The following is a 15,368-nucleotide window of genomic DNA, read 5'->3' as shown; positions in this document are numbered from 1 at the left end:
GATCTGAGTTCAAATCCGATGCCACTTGGGCAGGCGAATGCACCCTGCCTCAGTTTCCCTTTGTGCAAAATGGTAATAACATTACTTTCTTTCTCATGTGGTTATGATGAGGATTACAAATACTGTCATTTAAAGTACTTAGAACCATACCTCGCATGTAGTAGACACTATAATTTGTGGGGGCCTTTTGGGGGTTTTTATTTGTTTTTTCTTTATTTCAGCATTTGTTCACTTATTTGTAGTCAACATAAAAGCAATGTACTAAAACGGTTTGCTTATGTATCAGGATTGGAGTAGTTGTCAAGTCATATTGTGGTAAAAGATTATACATTTTTTATTTCTTCTTAAAGATGCACAAATAAGGCTGGGCGCGGTGGCTCACGCCTGTAATTCCAGCACTTTGGGAGGCCGAGGTGGGCGGATCAGCTGAGGTTGGGAGTTCGAGACCAGCCTGACCAACATGGAGAAACCCCATGTCTGCTAAAAATACAAAATTAGCCAGGCATGGTGGCGCATGCCTGTAATCCCAGCTACTCAGGAGGCGGAGGCAGGAGAACTGCTTGAACTCAGGAGGTGGAGGTTGCAGTGAGCAGAAATCGCACCATTGCACTCCAGCCTGGGTAACAAGAGCGAAACTCCGTCTCAACAAACAAACAAAAAAAAACAAGATGCACAAATAAGATGAAACACTCCTGCCTGTGAACGTGTATTGATAAGTACTGTGATAAGTATTGCAATTTAACTCTCGTGTTTTATATGCAGAGGCCTGGAATGCCAAAATCACGGACCTAAAACAGAAAGTTGAAAATCTCTTCAATGAGAAATGCGGTAAGTCTATTTTGAAACGTTCTTACTGCAGCGCAGGGTGCCTTCATGGGAGTAGGAGGGAGCAGAGTGGGATACTGAGCGTTGGAGTATCCCTGTCATTGGCAACGTGTGGGTTTTTCGGGATTGAATGGCGTCATTTCGCCCATGTTCTGTTTTGTGTACGCGGCTGTTTTGCAGGGGAAGCTCTTGGCCTTAAACAAGCTGTGAAGGTGCCGTTCGCGTTATTTGAGTCTTTCCCAGAAGACTTTTACGTGGAAGGCTTACCTGAGGGTGTGCCATTCCGAAGACCATCGACTTTTGGCATTCCAAGGCTGGAGAAGATACTCAGAAACAAAGCCAAAATTAAGTTCATCATTAAAAAGTAAGGAAATTGGATGAAGTGGGATTAGCATGAGTTGATTGTGTTTGACACTGGGAGATGGGTATGTGGGTTCGTGTTTGTTGGCAGGGCTGAATTAGCTCTGGAGTCAGAAAAACTCCTTTTTAAGCTGCACTCTTGTACATGTTTAAAACTTTCTGGCCAGGCGCGGCAGCTCACACCTGTAATCCCAGCACTTTGGGAGGCCAAAGCAGGTGGATTACCTGAGGTCAGAAGTTCAAGACCAACCTGGCCAACATGATGAAACCCATCTCTACTAAAAGTACAAAAATTAGCTGGGTGTGGTGGCACGTGCCTGTAATCCCAGCTACTTGGGAGACTGAGGCAGAAGAATCACTTGAACCCAGCAGGCAGAGGTTGCAATGAGCCAAGATCGTGCCACTGCACTCCAGCCTGGGCAGCAAGAGCAAAACTCCATCTCAAAAAAAAAAGAAAGAAAAAAAAAAGAAAGAAAAAGAAATTTTCCTTATGCTGCTAGTAGAAGGGAAGGAGGACTCCACCATACTAGAGAGATAACGACTTTTGGTTGCTAAATCTACACAGCTATGTTACTACTTGATGCTGCTGGAATCTGAGCAGCTGTTTAGTTTTTTAAGTCCTTTTATTTCTCCAACTTAATAGAATATTTTTAATTTCTCCTGTTTGCTTGAACATCTGTGGATTAGGCTAACATAATTGAAATAGATAGGAATGGGCCGGGTGCGGCCATAAATCCCAGCACTGTGGGAGGCCAAGGTGGGCAGATCACTTGAGGTCAGGAGTTCGAGACCAGCCTGGCCAACATGGTGAAACCCCATCTCTACTTAAAATACAAAAAAAAAAAAAAAAAAATTAGCCAGGGGTGGTAGCTGGCACCTGTAATCTCAGCTACTCGGGAGGCTGAGGCAGGAGAGTCGCTTGAACCCAGGAGGTGGAGATTGCAGTCAGCCGAGATCGTGCCATTGCACTCCAGCCTGGGTGACAAAGACTCTGTCTCAAAAAAAAATAAAAAAAAAGAAATAAGAATAATTGGAATTTTATAGTACATGCTAATGCACATGAATTATTTGAAATCAATTGAAATGAATTTTAGGTTTCATTTACTTGGTGTCAGGCTTAATTTTGAGTCACCCAGGGATGCTCTCAAGCAAAGCTGGCCACCTCTGTTTTTTTTTTTATGAGACAGAATCTCGCTCTGTACCCAAGAGTGCAGTGATGTGTGATCTCGGCTTACTGCAAATTCCGCCTCCTGGGTTCAAGCGATTCTTCTGCCTCAGCCTCCAAAGTAGCTGGGATTTACAGGCATGTGCCACCATGCCCAGCTAATATTTGTATTTTTAGTAGAGAAGGGGTTTCACCATTTTGGTCAGGCTAGTCTCAAACCCCTGACCTCATGATCCGCCTGCCTCGGCCTCCCAAAGTACTGGGATTACAGGCATGAGCCACCGCGCCTGGCCAATGGCCACCTTTTATACTTTTGGCCAGGTCTGCAGAGGTTTGGCAGCCCCTAAGCCCTCTGCTTCTGCTTCCGGACCGAGAGCCTCAAGTGCTCCTGTTTTCACAGCCCATCTTGTGTTTCCATGCTGCGTACGTGGGGCGTTTTCTCTTTCCATCCTCAAGTCTGGCGCTGATTCTTTTCAGGATACATGCTAACCTTGGAAAGAAGATGCCAGTAAAACCAGCATAGGGGAAGGGCGGCCAATGAGAGGCAGCAATGGATGTTAAATTTACAATTGTGGTTTGTCTTTTTGGCTGTGGTTCTTTAGATAAGCATGTGATTTCTGTTTTTTCATGACTAAGAATTGAATTTAGACTTTACAGAGTTACTGGTTTGTAAATCTTTGAGTTGTTCAAATTTTAATGTCAGAGTTTTACTGTTTGATCAGCACATTTTTTTCTCTTTTGTCTATAGGCCCGAAATGTTTGAGACGGCGATTAAGGAGAGCACCTCCTCTAAGAGCCCTCCCAGTGAGTGTATTTTCTGTATTTTTATTGCTATAGAACACACGCTTTTAGGCATGCATTGTGCAGCTGTGGTTTACAAACATTGTTTAAAGAATAGCCATTGAGGCCGGGCATGGTGGCTCAGGCCTGTAATCCCAGCATTTTGAGAGGCTGAGGTGGGTGGATCACCGAGGTCAGGAGTTCGAGACCAGCCTGGCCAACATGGCAAAACCCTGTCTCTACTAAAAATATAAAAAAATTAGCCGGGCGTGGTGGTGGGTGCCTGTAATCCCAGCTACTCAGGAGGCTGAGACAGCAGAATCGCTTGAACCCAGGAGGCGGAAGTTGCAGTGAGCCGAGATCGCACCACTGCACTCCAGCCTGGGCAACAGAGCAAGACTCCATCTCAAAAAAAAGAAAAAAAAAGAAAACCCATTCAAAGGTGTAGTTTGGGCTATTTCACAATTTTTAGTTCTTTAATAATTGGATGGCTCTGTGAGTGTGTGATGATCTCCTAAGCACCTCCAGGAAGAGAAAAACAGTGAAAGGCAGCCCTTCAGGGGGCATCATGTCTTCTTGAAATGATCTGCCATGGAAAGAAAGAACCTTGAACAGGACTGAGATTATACAGTCTCAGACAGCATGATTATTAGAGATGTTGACCATGTTTTCTACAAATCCTGATTTTAAATGTATATTTTCAGGAAAAATAAATTCATCACCCAATGTTAATACTACTGCATCAGGCGTTGAAGACCTTAACATCATTCAGGTGACAATTCCAGGTATGATTTCTCTGCTTCCATCAGAGTTTGGGGGGGTCTCTTCAGGGCCTCTTGGACTTTCCCAACTAGAGAGGTTTGCTCAGCTCATCCGGGGACTCGGATATGTTACACGTTGCCTGGCGCTCCTCCCAGACCCCTACAGCAGTTGCCTTCCAAATACAGTTGCCCTCCAAACAGCTCCGGCAAGTTTTGGCACTTGGCATGAGCTAAATCCTGTTAACCACCCAAATGTCTAGTCTGTTCCTTAAAAAAAGTCTATATAAGACCGAATCCCAGCAGTTTGGGAGGCTGAGGCGGGATGATCGCTTGAGGTCAGGAGTTCAAAACCAGCCTGGCCAACATGGTGAAACCCTGTGTCTACTAAAAATACAAAAAAAAATTAGCCAGGCCTGGTGGTGCATGGCTGTAATCCCAGCTACTTGGGAGGCTGAGGCAGGAGAAATGCTTGAACCCAGGAGGTGGAGGTCACAGTGAGCTGAGATGGCACCACTGCACTCCAGCCTCGGTGACAGAGCCATACTCCATCTGGGAAAAAAAAAATCTATATAAAACAGCAGGTAAAGGTCTTTATAACAAGAATAAATTTGTAGCATTTTTAGTTAGGCGTTATTTTAAACAATTTCAAATTTAATTAGCTCAAAGTGCTCAAATACTTAAATCATTAAAAAATGGAAAATGCTTGAAAACATTACACAGAGCTCCTAAAAATTGGGATTAAAAGTGCATCATTGAGCAGCGCCTTGTACCTGTAGTCTCGGCTACTTGGGAGGCTAAGGCAGGAGGATCGCTTGAGCCCAAGAGTTCAAGGCCAGTCTGGGCAACATCGTGAGATACCATCTCTTTACCAAAAAAAAAAAAAAAAAAAAAAGCAGTATTTAAGTTTTGGGTTTTCTCTGAACTGTTTCAGATGATGATAATGAAAGACTCTCAAAAGTTGAAAAAGCTAGACAGCTAAGAGAACAAGTGAATGACCTCTTTAGTCGGAAATTTGGTAAGTTTTGCATTTGCAAAGTACAGTTGCTATAAGCAAAGATTTGTTTTAATAAGATCTTTTCAGCAGATGATGGTTAGGTAGTTGTAATCCTATATAAAAGGAATTAAAATTTAAAAGCGAGTTTTTTGTTTGCGCTAAATTTATTTAAGATACCATTAGTGCTACACTATTGATTGTCAGTATGAAAGTTAATGAATTTAAGGTTCACCATCTGGCAGTGTGGCTCACGCTTATAATCCCAGCATTTTGGGACCCTGAGGCGGGTGGATCACTTGAGGCCAGGAGTTCAAGACCAACCTGGCCAACATAGTGAAACCCTGTCTCTACTAAAAAATTCAAAAAATTAGCCAGGTATGGTGGCGCACACCTGTAATCCCAGCTACTCAGGAGGCTGTGGCACAAGAATTGCTTGAACCTGGGAGGCAGAGATTGCAGTGAGCTGAGATCAAGCCACCGCACTCCAACCTGGGTGACAGAGCAAGACTCTGTCTCAAAAAAAAAAAATTTAAGGTTCATATTTAAATTTGTTTGAAGTGTACAAAGACCTTAGTTAACAGCAGAGACAGTCTTTAAAATAAATGTTGATCTTGTGCTTTTGACAGACTGTTTAAGGCAGTGGGTTAATCTGTGCTGTTGTGCTGTTTGTCTCACTGTGACTGTAGGTGAAGCTATTGGTATGGGTTTTCCTGTGAAAGTTCCCTACAGGAAAATCACAATTAACCCTGGCTGTGTGGTGGTTGATGGCATGCCCCCGGGGGTGTCCTTCAAAGCCCCCAGCTACCTGGAAATCAGCTCCATGAGAAGGATCTTAGATTCTGCCGAGTTTATCAAATTCACGGTCATTAGGTAAGTGAGAGTTTCCTGCTTAGTCACAGGAACGAATCTGGAGCTCATGAGGCTGATTCATCTAAAATGCAGCCACAGGTAGTCATCGAATCAGGCTTCCTATGCTGTGCAATAAACAAATCAAAATAACTTGTTTCATCATTAGAATGTTAGATGTGCTTCTACCTAAGCTGACTCTTCTAATTCTTTGGCAAAGGGTTGGCAAACTAGGACTGTTTGCCAAATTCAGCCTGCCTCCTATTTTTAGAGTCTTCCTGAAACACAGCTACACCCGTATTATCCATGGCTGCTTTCCTGTCACAGTGAGTAAGTAGCTGGGACTGAGACGGCATGGCCTCCAAAGTCTAAAATATTTACTCTCTAGCACTTTATAGAAAAACCTTGGCCAGGCACAGTGGCTAACGCCTGTATTCCCAGCATTTTGGGAGGCCAAGGCAGGCAGATCACCTGAGGTCAGGAGTTCCAGACCAGCCTGGCCAACATGGTGAAATCCCATCTCTACAAAAATACAACAGTTAGCTGGGCATGATGGCGGGTGCCTGTAATCCCAGCTACCCAGGAGGCTGAGGCAGGATAATCGCTTGAACCCAGGAGGTGGAGGTGGCAATGAGCCAAGATCATGCCACTGCACTCCAGCCTGGACGACAGAGTGAGACTCCCATCACAAGAAAAAAAGAAGAATTTTGTCAACCTCTGTCTTAGGGCACCTTGTCACAGGCTTCAGGTCAGACGGATTCAACCTGGCATCAGCTATTTGTTAGCCAGGTCACTCTGTTCTTTGTCTGTAAATGAGATTGATTGTTGTTCCCACTGAGAGTGTCAGCTCCTTCCGATAGAGCGGGCGTGATGATTGTACCCACCTCTGACACCATTGTGAGCACCACATTCCTTCCCGTGTCCTTGTCACCATAAGATGCCCACCTGAGCACCAACCCCAGGTTATCTTCCCCTTTGTCTTCCAGCCCCCCAGAAACAGCTACGACTCAACCTGCCCAATCAGTTCATCATCAAATTGCTACTGTCTCTAGTTCAGATCTCTTAGGACTGGCACTCAGAAATCTCGTAATAAATCCTCTTGAGGCTTCTCATTCACTCGTCTTCTTCCAATCTTCTTTCCTTCAAAATCTCATATTTTGGTTCCACTTCACCCACGATCATTCTCCGTATCATTCCCAGGAGTTAGGCAAAAAGCCCCTTCTGTTCTTCCCTATGTTGAACTTAGAATCACTCTGTTCCCTGCTCTGCGTTTCTATTTTTTGTTTTTCCTCCGTTTACTAGTAGCGTAACACTTTCTAACAGTGTTCTTATTATCGATACATTTCTATCTCTTCCATAAGCTTATAAGGTCATGGATAATACTTCTCATTGTGGTACGTAAATGACGTGGGCTAGATATGAGTTGAATAAACAATTATACCTGTAAATTCTTACAGAGTGAAAATAAATTGTTATACTTTACAATTTGTTTCTCTCTTTAGACCATTTCCAGGACTTGTGATTAATAACCGTGAGTATTTTGTGAAGTGTTTTTGTTTTTGTTTTTTCCCGGGGTCTGATGTGTGTGCTTCTGAGTGTGTATACATGCTTAACGTGTACCACGTTACTTGATCTGTGTCAGTAACCATGCCAAATGCTTGTTTTAGCCCTCAGTAAAAACACGAGGCACTTCCTAGTTGTAAAATTATTTAAGCTTCTTAACTTCCTATCCTCGATGCACTGAATCATAAAATGGTAATAATAGCACCGATTTTGGGGGAGTTGTTCCAGTAGATGGAAAGCATCTAGAACAGGTGTCAGCAAGCTCCTGCCAATGTGTGTGCATAAAGTTTTATTGAAACCACCATCGTGTCCATTTGTTTATGGCAGAATTGAGAGATGGCAGCAGCAAGTGTGTGCCTGCAAAACCTAAAATATTTAGTAATTGGCTCTGCAAGAAAAGAGTTTGCAGCCCCCTAACCTAGAACAGTGTCTAGCCTATAGTATGTGTTTAGCCTACAGTATGTGCTCAGCGAATACAATCTATATTTATTACTGCTTTTATGACTGTTATAATTACTGTGCTTGGATTTCGTGACAAAGTAAGTCACAATGTGCCTGCTTCTGTTAGTATTTCAGCACGATGCCTGGCACACATGGGCCTCTCAAATATTGCTGAGCGAGTGAACAAATGTCCTTTCAATTCCTTAACGTTGATGTCATTTTCAGTAGTATTTTGAGCCAAACTTAATTTTGCGTGTGTGTTTTGTTCTCTTAACTTTACTATTAAAAATGTATAAAAGTGAGGCCAGGCGCGGTGGCTCACGCCTGTAATCCCAGCAGTTTGGGAGGCTGAGGCAGGCGGATCAGTTGAGGTTGGGAGTTCAAGACCAGCCCGTCCAACATGGTGAAAGCCTGTCTCTACTAAAAATACAAAAATCAGCTGGGTGTGGTGGCGCACGTCTGTAATCCCAGCTACTCGGGAGGCTGAGGCAGGAGAGTCGCTTGAATCCTAGAGGTGGAGGTTGCAGTGAGCTGAGATCGTGCCATTGCACTCCAGCCCGGGCAACAAGAGCGAAACTCTTGTCTCAATAAATAAATAAAATGTTCTCTTTTGTTCCTGTTCTTGTGCGGTAGTGTGGAATAGAGTTTTATGGTAATAACTATGAATTAGTGATTCTGAGGGACATATCAGAACTCTGAGGTTTGTTTCCTTCTCATCTTGAGGGAAACAGCAAATGTATGTTAAAATGCTTTTCCAAGGGAACAACACGTCCTTACATTATTTAAACCAATCTGCTTCATTTTCAGAGCTGGTTGATCAGAGTGAGTCAGAAGGCCCCGTGATACAAGGTGAGTGAGGCAGGGGAGGGCCCGGAGCTACTCCTGCCTGCACGGTGGCACACATGGCGTGCCTGCGTGTGGCCTCGGCTCTCAGTCACCTGCCCTGAGAGGACTCAGTTACACAGCGTGCACATGCCTCTCTGTGGTTTTCACTGCTGGGTTTGACAGCTGATCAGAACATAAATTCAAGCTGTGGGTCCTGATTGAGAACTGGGGGCTGCAGACCATTTGCACCCCTTATCCCAGCTCAGGCCTAACATCAGGAACCCCAGGATTAATGGATAGGATGAAATGGCAGAGCAAGAGGGCCGTCCTTTTAACCTGACTCTGCCATCCATTTCTAATGTCTGCCATAAGTCACTGAGCAAAATGTTCTTCAGTAGAAATGTACAGATTGTGCTCTTAAAAAATTCCTTAAAAAACAAGTGGAATGGCCTGGTGCTCTGTGAGTCATTGAAAGTAATGAGGCTGGGTGCGGTGGCTCACGCCTATTATCCCAGCACTTTGGGAGGCTGAGAAGGGTAGATCACTTGAGATCAGGAGTTCGAGACCAGCCTGGCCAACATGGTGAAACCCCACCTCTACTAAGAATACAAAAATTAGCCGGACATGGTGGCGTGTGCCAGCTACTCGGGAGGCTGAGGCAGGAGAACCGCTTGAGCCTGGGAGGCGGAGGTTGCAGTGAGCCAAGATCGTGCCACTGCACTCCAACCTGGACAACAAAAGGAGATTCTGTCTCAAAAAAACAAACATACGAACAAAAACAAAAAAAGTAATGAAAAGCTTTTATTAAAGGGAGTAAACAGAAGGATGAGGGAGAAAGCATAACTAAGGAACTTGTTGTTTTCATAGTAGAGCTATGTTAAGACTCTGCTCTTTCAGACTTCAGTTGTATATATGAACTTAGGACCACACTTGAGAAACAGAAATTTGAAAGTACACTTGGATAATCGTGTGCTCCATCTCAAGACTGTGAGCATGGTTTCATCATGCACCTGTGTTTGTACAGAGTCTAGAGGGCTTTTCTCCTCTTCCTCCTCCTGGGTTCTTTACATGGTATAAAGCAGCTGTTGAACAGTGTGGAAATCAGTCTCTGTGTTTCTCTTTAGAATCAGCTGAACCAAGCCAGTTGGAAGTTCCAGCCACAGAAGGTAAAAGGGTGGGGTGGTCCTGCAAGTCCTTAAGACTTCTTCTTTCTTCTTCTTCTTTTTTTTTTGAAGACAGATTCTTGCTCTGTCACCCAGGGTGGAGTGAGGTGGCACGATCTCTGCAACCTCCGCCTCCCGGGCTCAAGCAATTCTCCTGCCTCAGCCTCCCAAGTAGCTGGGATTACAGGCCTACACCACCATGCTTGGCTAATTTTTGTATCTTTAGTAGAAACGGAGTTTCACCATGTTGGCCAGGCTAGTCTCGAACTTCTGACCTCAAGTGATCCGCCAGCCTTGGCCTCCCAAAGTGCTCGGATTACAGGCACGAGCCACCTCGCCCAGCTAAGACTTTTTTTATCAGGACAAAGGATTGTGCGTTTAAACTATTTCACTAGAACTGGGTGGTGGTTTTGCTCTCTTTCTTCTGGGTGAATTGGATTTGCAGGTTATTCTGTTGAGCGATGACGCATAGCGGCTTTTACTCCATTTCCCCCAGATGACTTGGTAAATTCTCCGTGAATGACTGTGCTACATAACCTAGATAACATAATGTATGTCCTTTAAATGCATACAAGCCACAAAATATGTTACTTTGAAAACATAAGTAACAAAAGTTTGAATGTATTGCTAAAGAGACGTCTCTCTGAAGCTCTTTTGATGTTTGGTGTCTTGTCCTTCTTATTAAACCATATCTTAGTAAATAGTTTGGTACAAATGGATTTATCACTGAGCAGGTCTGCAAAATAATTAATCGGTACCATTTTGTTTCCATTGATAGAAATAAAAGAGACTGATGGAAGCTCTCAGATCAAGCAAGAACCAGACCCCACGTGGTAGACCTCTTCCCTCCTAGGGTAAATCAGCTTCTGTGTCAGGGATGCCGTGTGGTGTCCATCCGAACCCCCTGCATACGCGTAGCTAATGTGATCTCCCCACTTTCACATAAGATGGTGGCCCTGCCTTCAGGGAATGTGGGAGCCAGGTGGGAGCCTTCCCGGATGTTTAAGCTAGAAGATTCAACAGGGAGATTCTCCTTGGATCAATATTTGTCTCTCAGTCAAAGATGTAAAAGCACTTTTGCCTTAAAAAGAATGTTCTGTTTCTAATCTATAGAGTAAATGTTGTCCTCCTCATTGGAATTCACTATGAGTCAGAATCATTAGACTGACTTTTTTTTTCTGTAGTAATAGTATTTTGCAGAGTCTCACAGAGCTGCAGATCTATTGTTCATCTTGCAGAGTTGAGTTAACAAGTCTGATCCTGTTATTCTAGATTTTTTAAATTTGGCCAAGTTATAATAGGAGCAGTAGCTTGAGACCCGAAGTCAGGAAACTTTGACAATGGATTTTTTTTTTTAATCCAGAGACTTGTACTGGAATTTGCCTTACCCTGTCAGCTCATGGACTTAAGGTTTCATTCCGCTTTATGAGTGCATCTGAATCCAAGTCATTGTAAACCCGAATTTGCAAATTAAGTTGTGATATTTGTGACTGTTAAATTCCTGTAATTAGATTAACCTCTTTGCTTGCTTGTTTGTTTTCTCTCCTATTTTAGCTTAAAGTATCAGTGGTTGAGAAGAGCTTTTCGGACCTGTTACTACCCCAAGCTGTGTAATATACTTGTATAACAGAAATACCTTCTATACAAACCTTTTTTTCTACTTTTAGATAGAAATGTCTACTTTTTCAGCAGTTCTGTGAATTAAAGAGCAGAGTGACTGTGGGTCTGGAATGGCTGGTGTACTTGGGAATGTACTATCAGGATTTTACAGCAATGCTGGGAAATGACAGGGAAAATGACAGGAATGAATCTCACCAGATTTTTTATGTACTCAGCAGAGCCTTGAGTCACGGTGTTTATTTTCCAATCAAGTGAAGATATCTCCTACTGGAACATCTCAGCTTCTGCAGTGAAGAAAAATTCCTGTGATAGTTCAGTTCTTTAGTTTTTCTATTTGAAAAAAAAAAAAAAAATCATTTAAATGATCCTTTGTTCACGGCTCTCCTTCATGACTGAGTGAACAGTTGCTATCTGTATATTTGACTAAACCTTTTCCTAAGCTATCTCTCATGGTTCCTATGTTTTTTTATCATAATTAAAAGCAAAACCATCTGGATCACCTCACAGTCAGAGGTCAGTATCTCAGCGTGTGAATTATAGAGTAAATACAGAGAGAACCTCTTCCACTTTTACTTTTCGTCCAAATAAAATGCATGGTGTACCAGAAGTTGAAGATCGGGTTGAGGATTGGGGCTAGCTCGATGACACTGAGGCCCCAACATCGCGGGACCTGCTGTGGCGCGGATTCTTAGGAACGCTGTTCTAGCCGGCCCCTCTCCAGGGGTCGCCGTGGCCGGCATTAGTTCCTAGTCCTTCTTGTAACCCTGAGGTGCCAGCGCGGGGAGTGAGGAGGGGTCAGGGGGCTAAGGATGCAACCTCTGACGTTCTGCGCCTTCCTAGGAGAGTCTTACATGTGTTGAGATTTCACAAGCGATGCGAGTTGTAAAAATACCAGCTCTACAAGAAGCTAGGCTCTGTGACGGCATAGTTTTCAGTAGCTTTATCACAATATTCACAATGGAGAATTATATGACATGGTAGCAGAAATAGGCCCTTTTATGTGTTGCTTCTATTTTACCTCAAATTGTAGATATAGGGTAATCAATAAAATCCATCCATGCCTTTCACACACTAAGTCATTGCTCTCTCAGCTGTTTTCATGGTTCTGTCTGGGGAAGCTTGGGGGTGGCTCGGTGTAGGTGGGACGCAGACCAAGGCCGAGGCTGGCACTGGGCAGAGTCCTCCGGGCCTCCCGGGGACAGCGCCACTTGCGGTGTTTTCTCAGACCACTGCTGCCCATCTCCTCTGAGCGGGCCAGGGCCCCCACCCTTCCATCTGGGCCATGCCAGCTGTGGATGGAGAGCCGCTCACGTACGACATTGGGGGCCAAAAGCCCCTGCCATCGAGAGCTCGTGCAGCAGCCCCTCCTGCCTGAGCCCACACACTGGCTCTGAGGCTCTTCTGTTCTCAGCGTGATCCCTGCCTCTGCCGTGCCCTATCCGCGTGTGCCAGAAAGGGAAACTGATCTCACGATTCACCTGCCTGCTAACCTGGGAGGAGACCACTTCTCTGATAGCGTCTCACAGTTCTTTTAATATGTTCTTAAAATGTGTCCTGCCGCGCCACCCTCAGCCACATCTCCCAGCGCCCATCCTGGAGAATCAGGGCCATGGCAAGGCTGCCGTTGGTGAAAGCCCAGCTCTGCCATGAATCTCCATTCAGTTACTGGTTTCACACTCATTTGTGAGGTCACAGACTTGCCAAGGAGATTCATGATTCAATCCATTACAATTCTGTGTGTACACAACACATTTTTTTCCTTTCTTTTTTTTTCTGAGACAGTCTTGCTCTGTTGCCCAGGCTGGAGCACAATGGTGCAGTCTGTCTCAGCTCACTGCAGCCTCCACCTCACAGGTTCAAGCAATTCTCCTGCCTCAGCCTCCCGAGTAGCTGGGATTGCAGGCACCCACCAACACACCTGGCTAATTTTTGCATTTTTAGTAGAGACGGGGGTTCACCATGTTGGCCAGGCTGGTCTCAAGCTGGCCTCAGGTATATACACATTTTTACACACACACACACACAGGATTTAAGCCAGGTGCTGTGGTGTACAACTGTAGTCCCAGCTACTAGGGAGGCTGAGGTGGGAGGATTGCTTGAGCCACTGCAGTGATTACACCACTGCACTCCAGACTGGGTGACAGTGAGACCCTGGCTCTTAAAAAGAAGAGGCCTTAGCTGCGTGCATTTCTGTTCTTTTTGTTTGTTTGTTTGTTTTTGAAGACGGAGTCTCACTCTTGCCCAGGCTGGAGTGCAGTGGCGCAATCTTGGCTCACTGTAACCTCCGCCTCCTGAGTTCGAGATTCTCCTGTCTCAGCCTCCCCAGTAACTGTGATTACAGCCACCTGCCACCACGCCCGGCTAATTTTTTTTTTTTTTTTTTTTTTTTTTTTTTGAGACGGAGTCTCGCTCTGTCACCGAGGCTGGAGTGCGGTGGCGCGATCTCGGCTCACTGCAAGCTCCGCCTCCCGGGTTCACGCCATTCTCCTGCCTCAGCCTCTCCGAGTAGCTGGGACTACAGGCGCCCGCCACCACGCCCGGTTAATTTTTTTTTTTTTTTTTTGTATTTTTAGTAGAGACGGGGTTTCACCGTGGTCTCGATCTCCTGACCTCGTGATCCGCCCGCCTCGGCCTCCCAAAGTACTGGGATTACAAGCGTGAGCCACCGCGCCCGGCCTAATTTTTATATTTTTAGTAAAGACGGGGTTTCCCCATGTTGGCCAGGCTGGTCTTGAACTCCCAACCTCAAGTGATCCACCTGCCTCGGCCTCCCAAAGTGCTGGGATAACAGGCATGAGCCCCTGTGCCCAGCTGTAGTTTGGTTTTTCTGAGCCTCCTGGCTCCCATTTCTGGTTTTTGTTTTTGTTTTTTCTCCAAACACCAAAAGTTCCACCAGAGAGGAAGATCAAGTGACCAGGCCTTTCTAGTTTCCACATTACACTCTAAGTGCTGGTCTTAGTAAATTCAAGGCATTTGGTGGGCTTAACCATTGGGGGCACATAATTGTTAAACACCAAAGGGGCATCTTTTGGAAAGTCACTGCTCAGTGACCACTTCCATCTTCTGGAAGGTCGCTGCTCATCTTCCTAAATGGAAGCCCCAGTTTCTGGACTTGGATGTGTTTTGAGGATCTGATGTTCTCCCAAAGTGCCTCAGTTTCCCTATGATGGGGAAGAGGAAGGGGACGGATTTCAGGAATGGAGCTGACCTGGAGGCCGCCGTCCCTGTCCTTAGACCTGCAAGTCCAGGGGCATGACCGCAAACAAGGCTGTGGGGCCTTTACTCAAAAGCATCACTTCCCCTGCCTGGAGTTCAGATCCTGCCTGGATCCATGGTAGGAAGGGAGCTCTGGCTCTCTGTACTTCACCCACGGCTGCCCGCTCACCTGGGTCACAGGGTAGACTGGACGCAGCTTGCAGCTGGTTGTACAAATCACAGGTCCCTGGCTGGGTGCGGTGGCTCAAGCCTGTAATCCCAGCACTTCAGGAGGCCGAGGCAGGTGGATCACGAGGTCAGGAGATCGAGACCATCCGGGCTAGCACGGTGAAACCCCGTCTCTACTAAAAATACAAGAAATTAGCCGGGCGTGGTGCTGGGCACCTATAGTGGAGGCTGAGGCAGGATGGCGTGAACCCGAGAGGCGGAGCTGGCAGTGAGCCAAGATCGCACCACTGCACTCTAGCCTGGGCGGCAGAGTGAGACTCCGTCTCAAAAAAAAGAAATCACAGGTCCCTAGGGGCCTAGTGGCCCATCAGTGACAAAGGGCAGGTGGACCTGGTGTGGCTGCACCGGAGGGGCCTTCTCATCCTGGGAATTGGGCTAAAAACCAAGCCCAGACTGAGGCCCATGCTTTTGTCCCCCCAGCCTTCTCGAGGTCCCTCCTTACCTGCCCCCTGCACCCCCACCCCATCTTAATTCTTTTTTTTTTTTTTCCAAGATGGGAGTCTCACTCTGTTGCCCAGGCTGGAGTACAGTGGTGCAATCTTTGCCCCCTGCAACCTCTGCCTACCAGGTTCAAGCTATTC

General features: G+C 45.5%; 1 protein-coding gene across 7 annotated transcripts in view; it reads left to right on the top strand.

The window, feature by feature from the left end:
* The window catches only part of GTF2I (general transcription factor IIi), a 113,141-nt gene extending 100,723 nt beyond the window's left edge, over window positions 1-12,418 (top strand). For all 7 annotated transcript variants that reach the window (XM_032756580.2, XM_032756554.2, XM_032756545.2 and 4 more), the window contains 11 exons: window positions 763-828; window positions 1,006-1,189; window positions 3,099-3,154; window positions 3,835-3,915; window positions 4,823-4,906; window positions 5,572-5,755; window positions 7,234-7,262; window positions 8,543-8,584; window positions 9,685-9,726; window positions 10,502-10,577; window positions 11,278-12,418. In XM_032756580.2, the coding sequence (XP_032612471.2) occupies window positions 763-828; window positions 1,006-1,189; window positions 3,099-3,154; window positions 3,835-3,915; window positions 4,823-4,906; window positions 5,572-5,755; window positions 7,234-7,262; window positions 8,543-8,584; window positions 9,685-9,726; window positions 10,502-10,560 (827 nt within the window). In that variant the 3' untranslated portion in view covers window positions 10,561-10,577; window positions 11,278-12,418. The remainder of the gene's footprint in view (window positions 1-762; window positions 829-1,005; window positions 1,190-3,098; window positions 3,155-3,834; window positions 3,916-4,822; window positions 4,907-5,571; window positions 5,756-7,233; window positions 7,263-8,542; window positions 8,585-9,684; window positions 9,727-10,501; window positions 10,578-11,277) is intronic.
* Window positions 12,419-15,368: the final 2,950 nt, after the last annotated feature.

This window comes from Hylobates moloch, unplaced genomic scaffold (genome assembly GCF_009828535.3).
Source record: "Hylobates moloch isolate HMO894 unplaced genomic scaffold, HMol_V3 SCAFFOLD_1, whole genome shotgun sequence".
Lineage (NCBI taxonomy): Eukaryota > Metazoa > Chordata > Mammalia > Primates > Hylobatidae > Hylobates > Hylobates moloch.
Note: the sequence above shows the minus strand (reverse complement) of the source record. Positions and strands in the feature narration are given on the sequence as shown.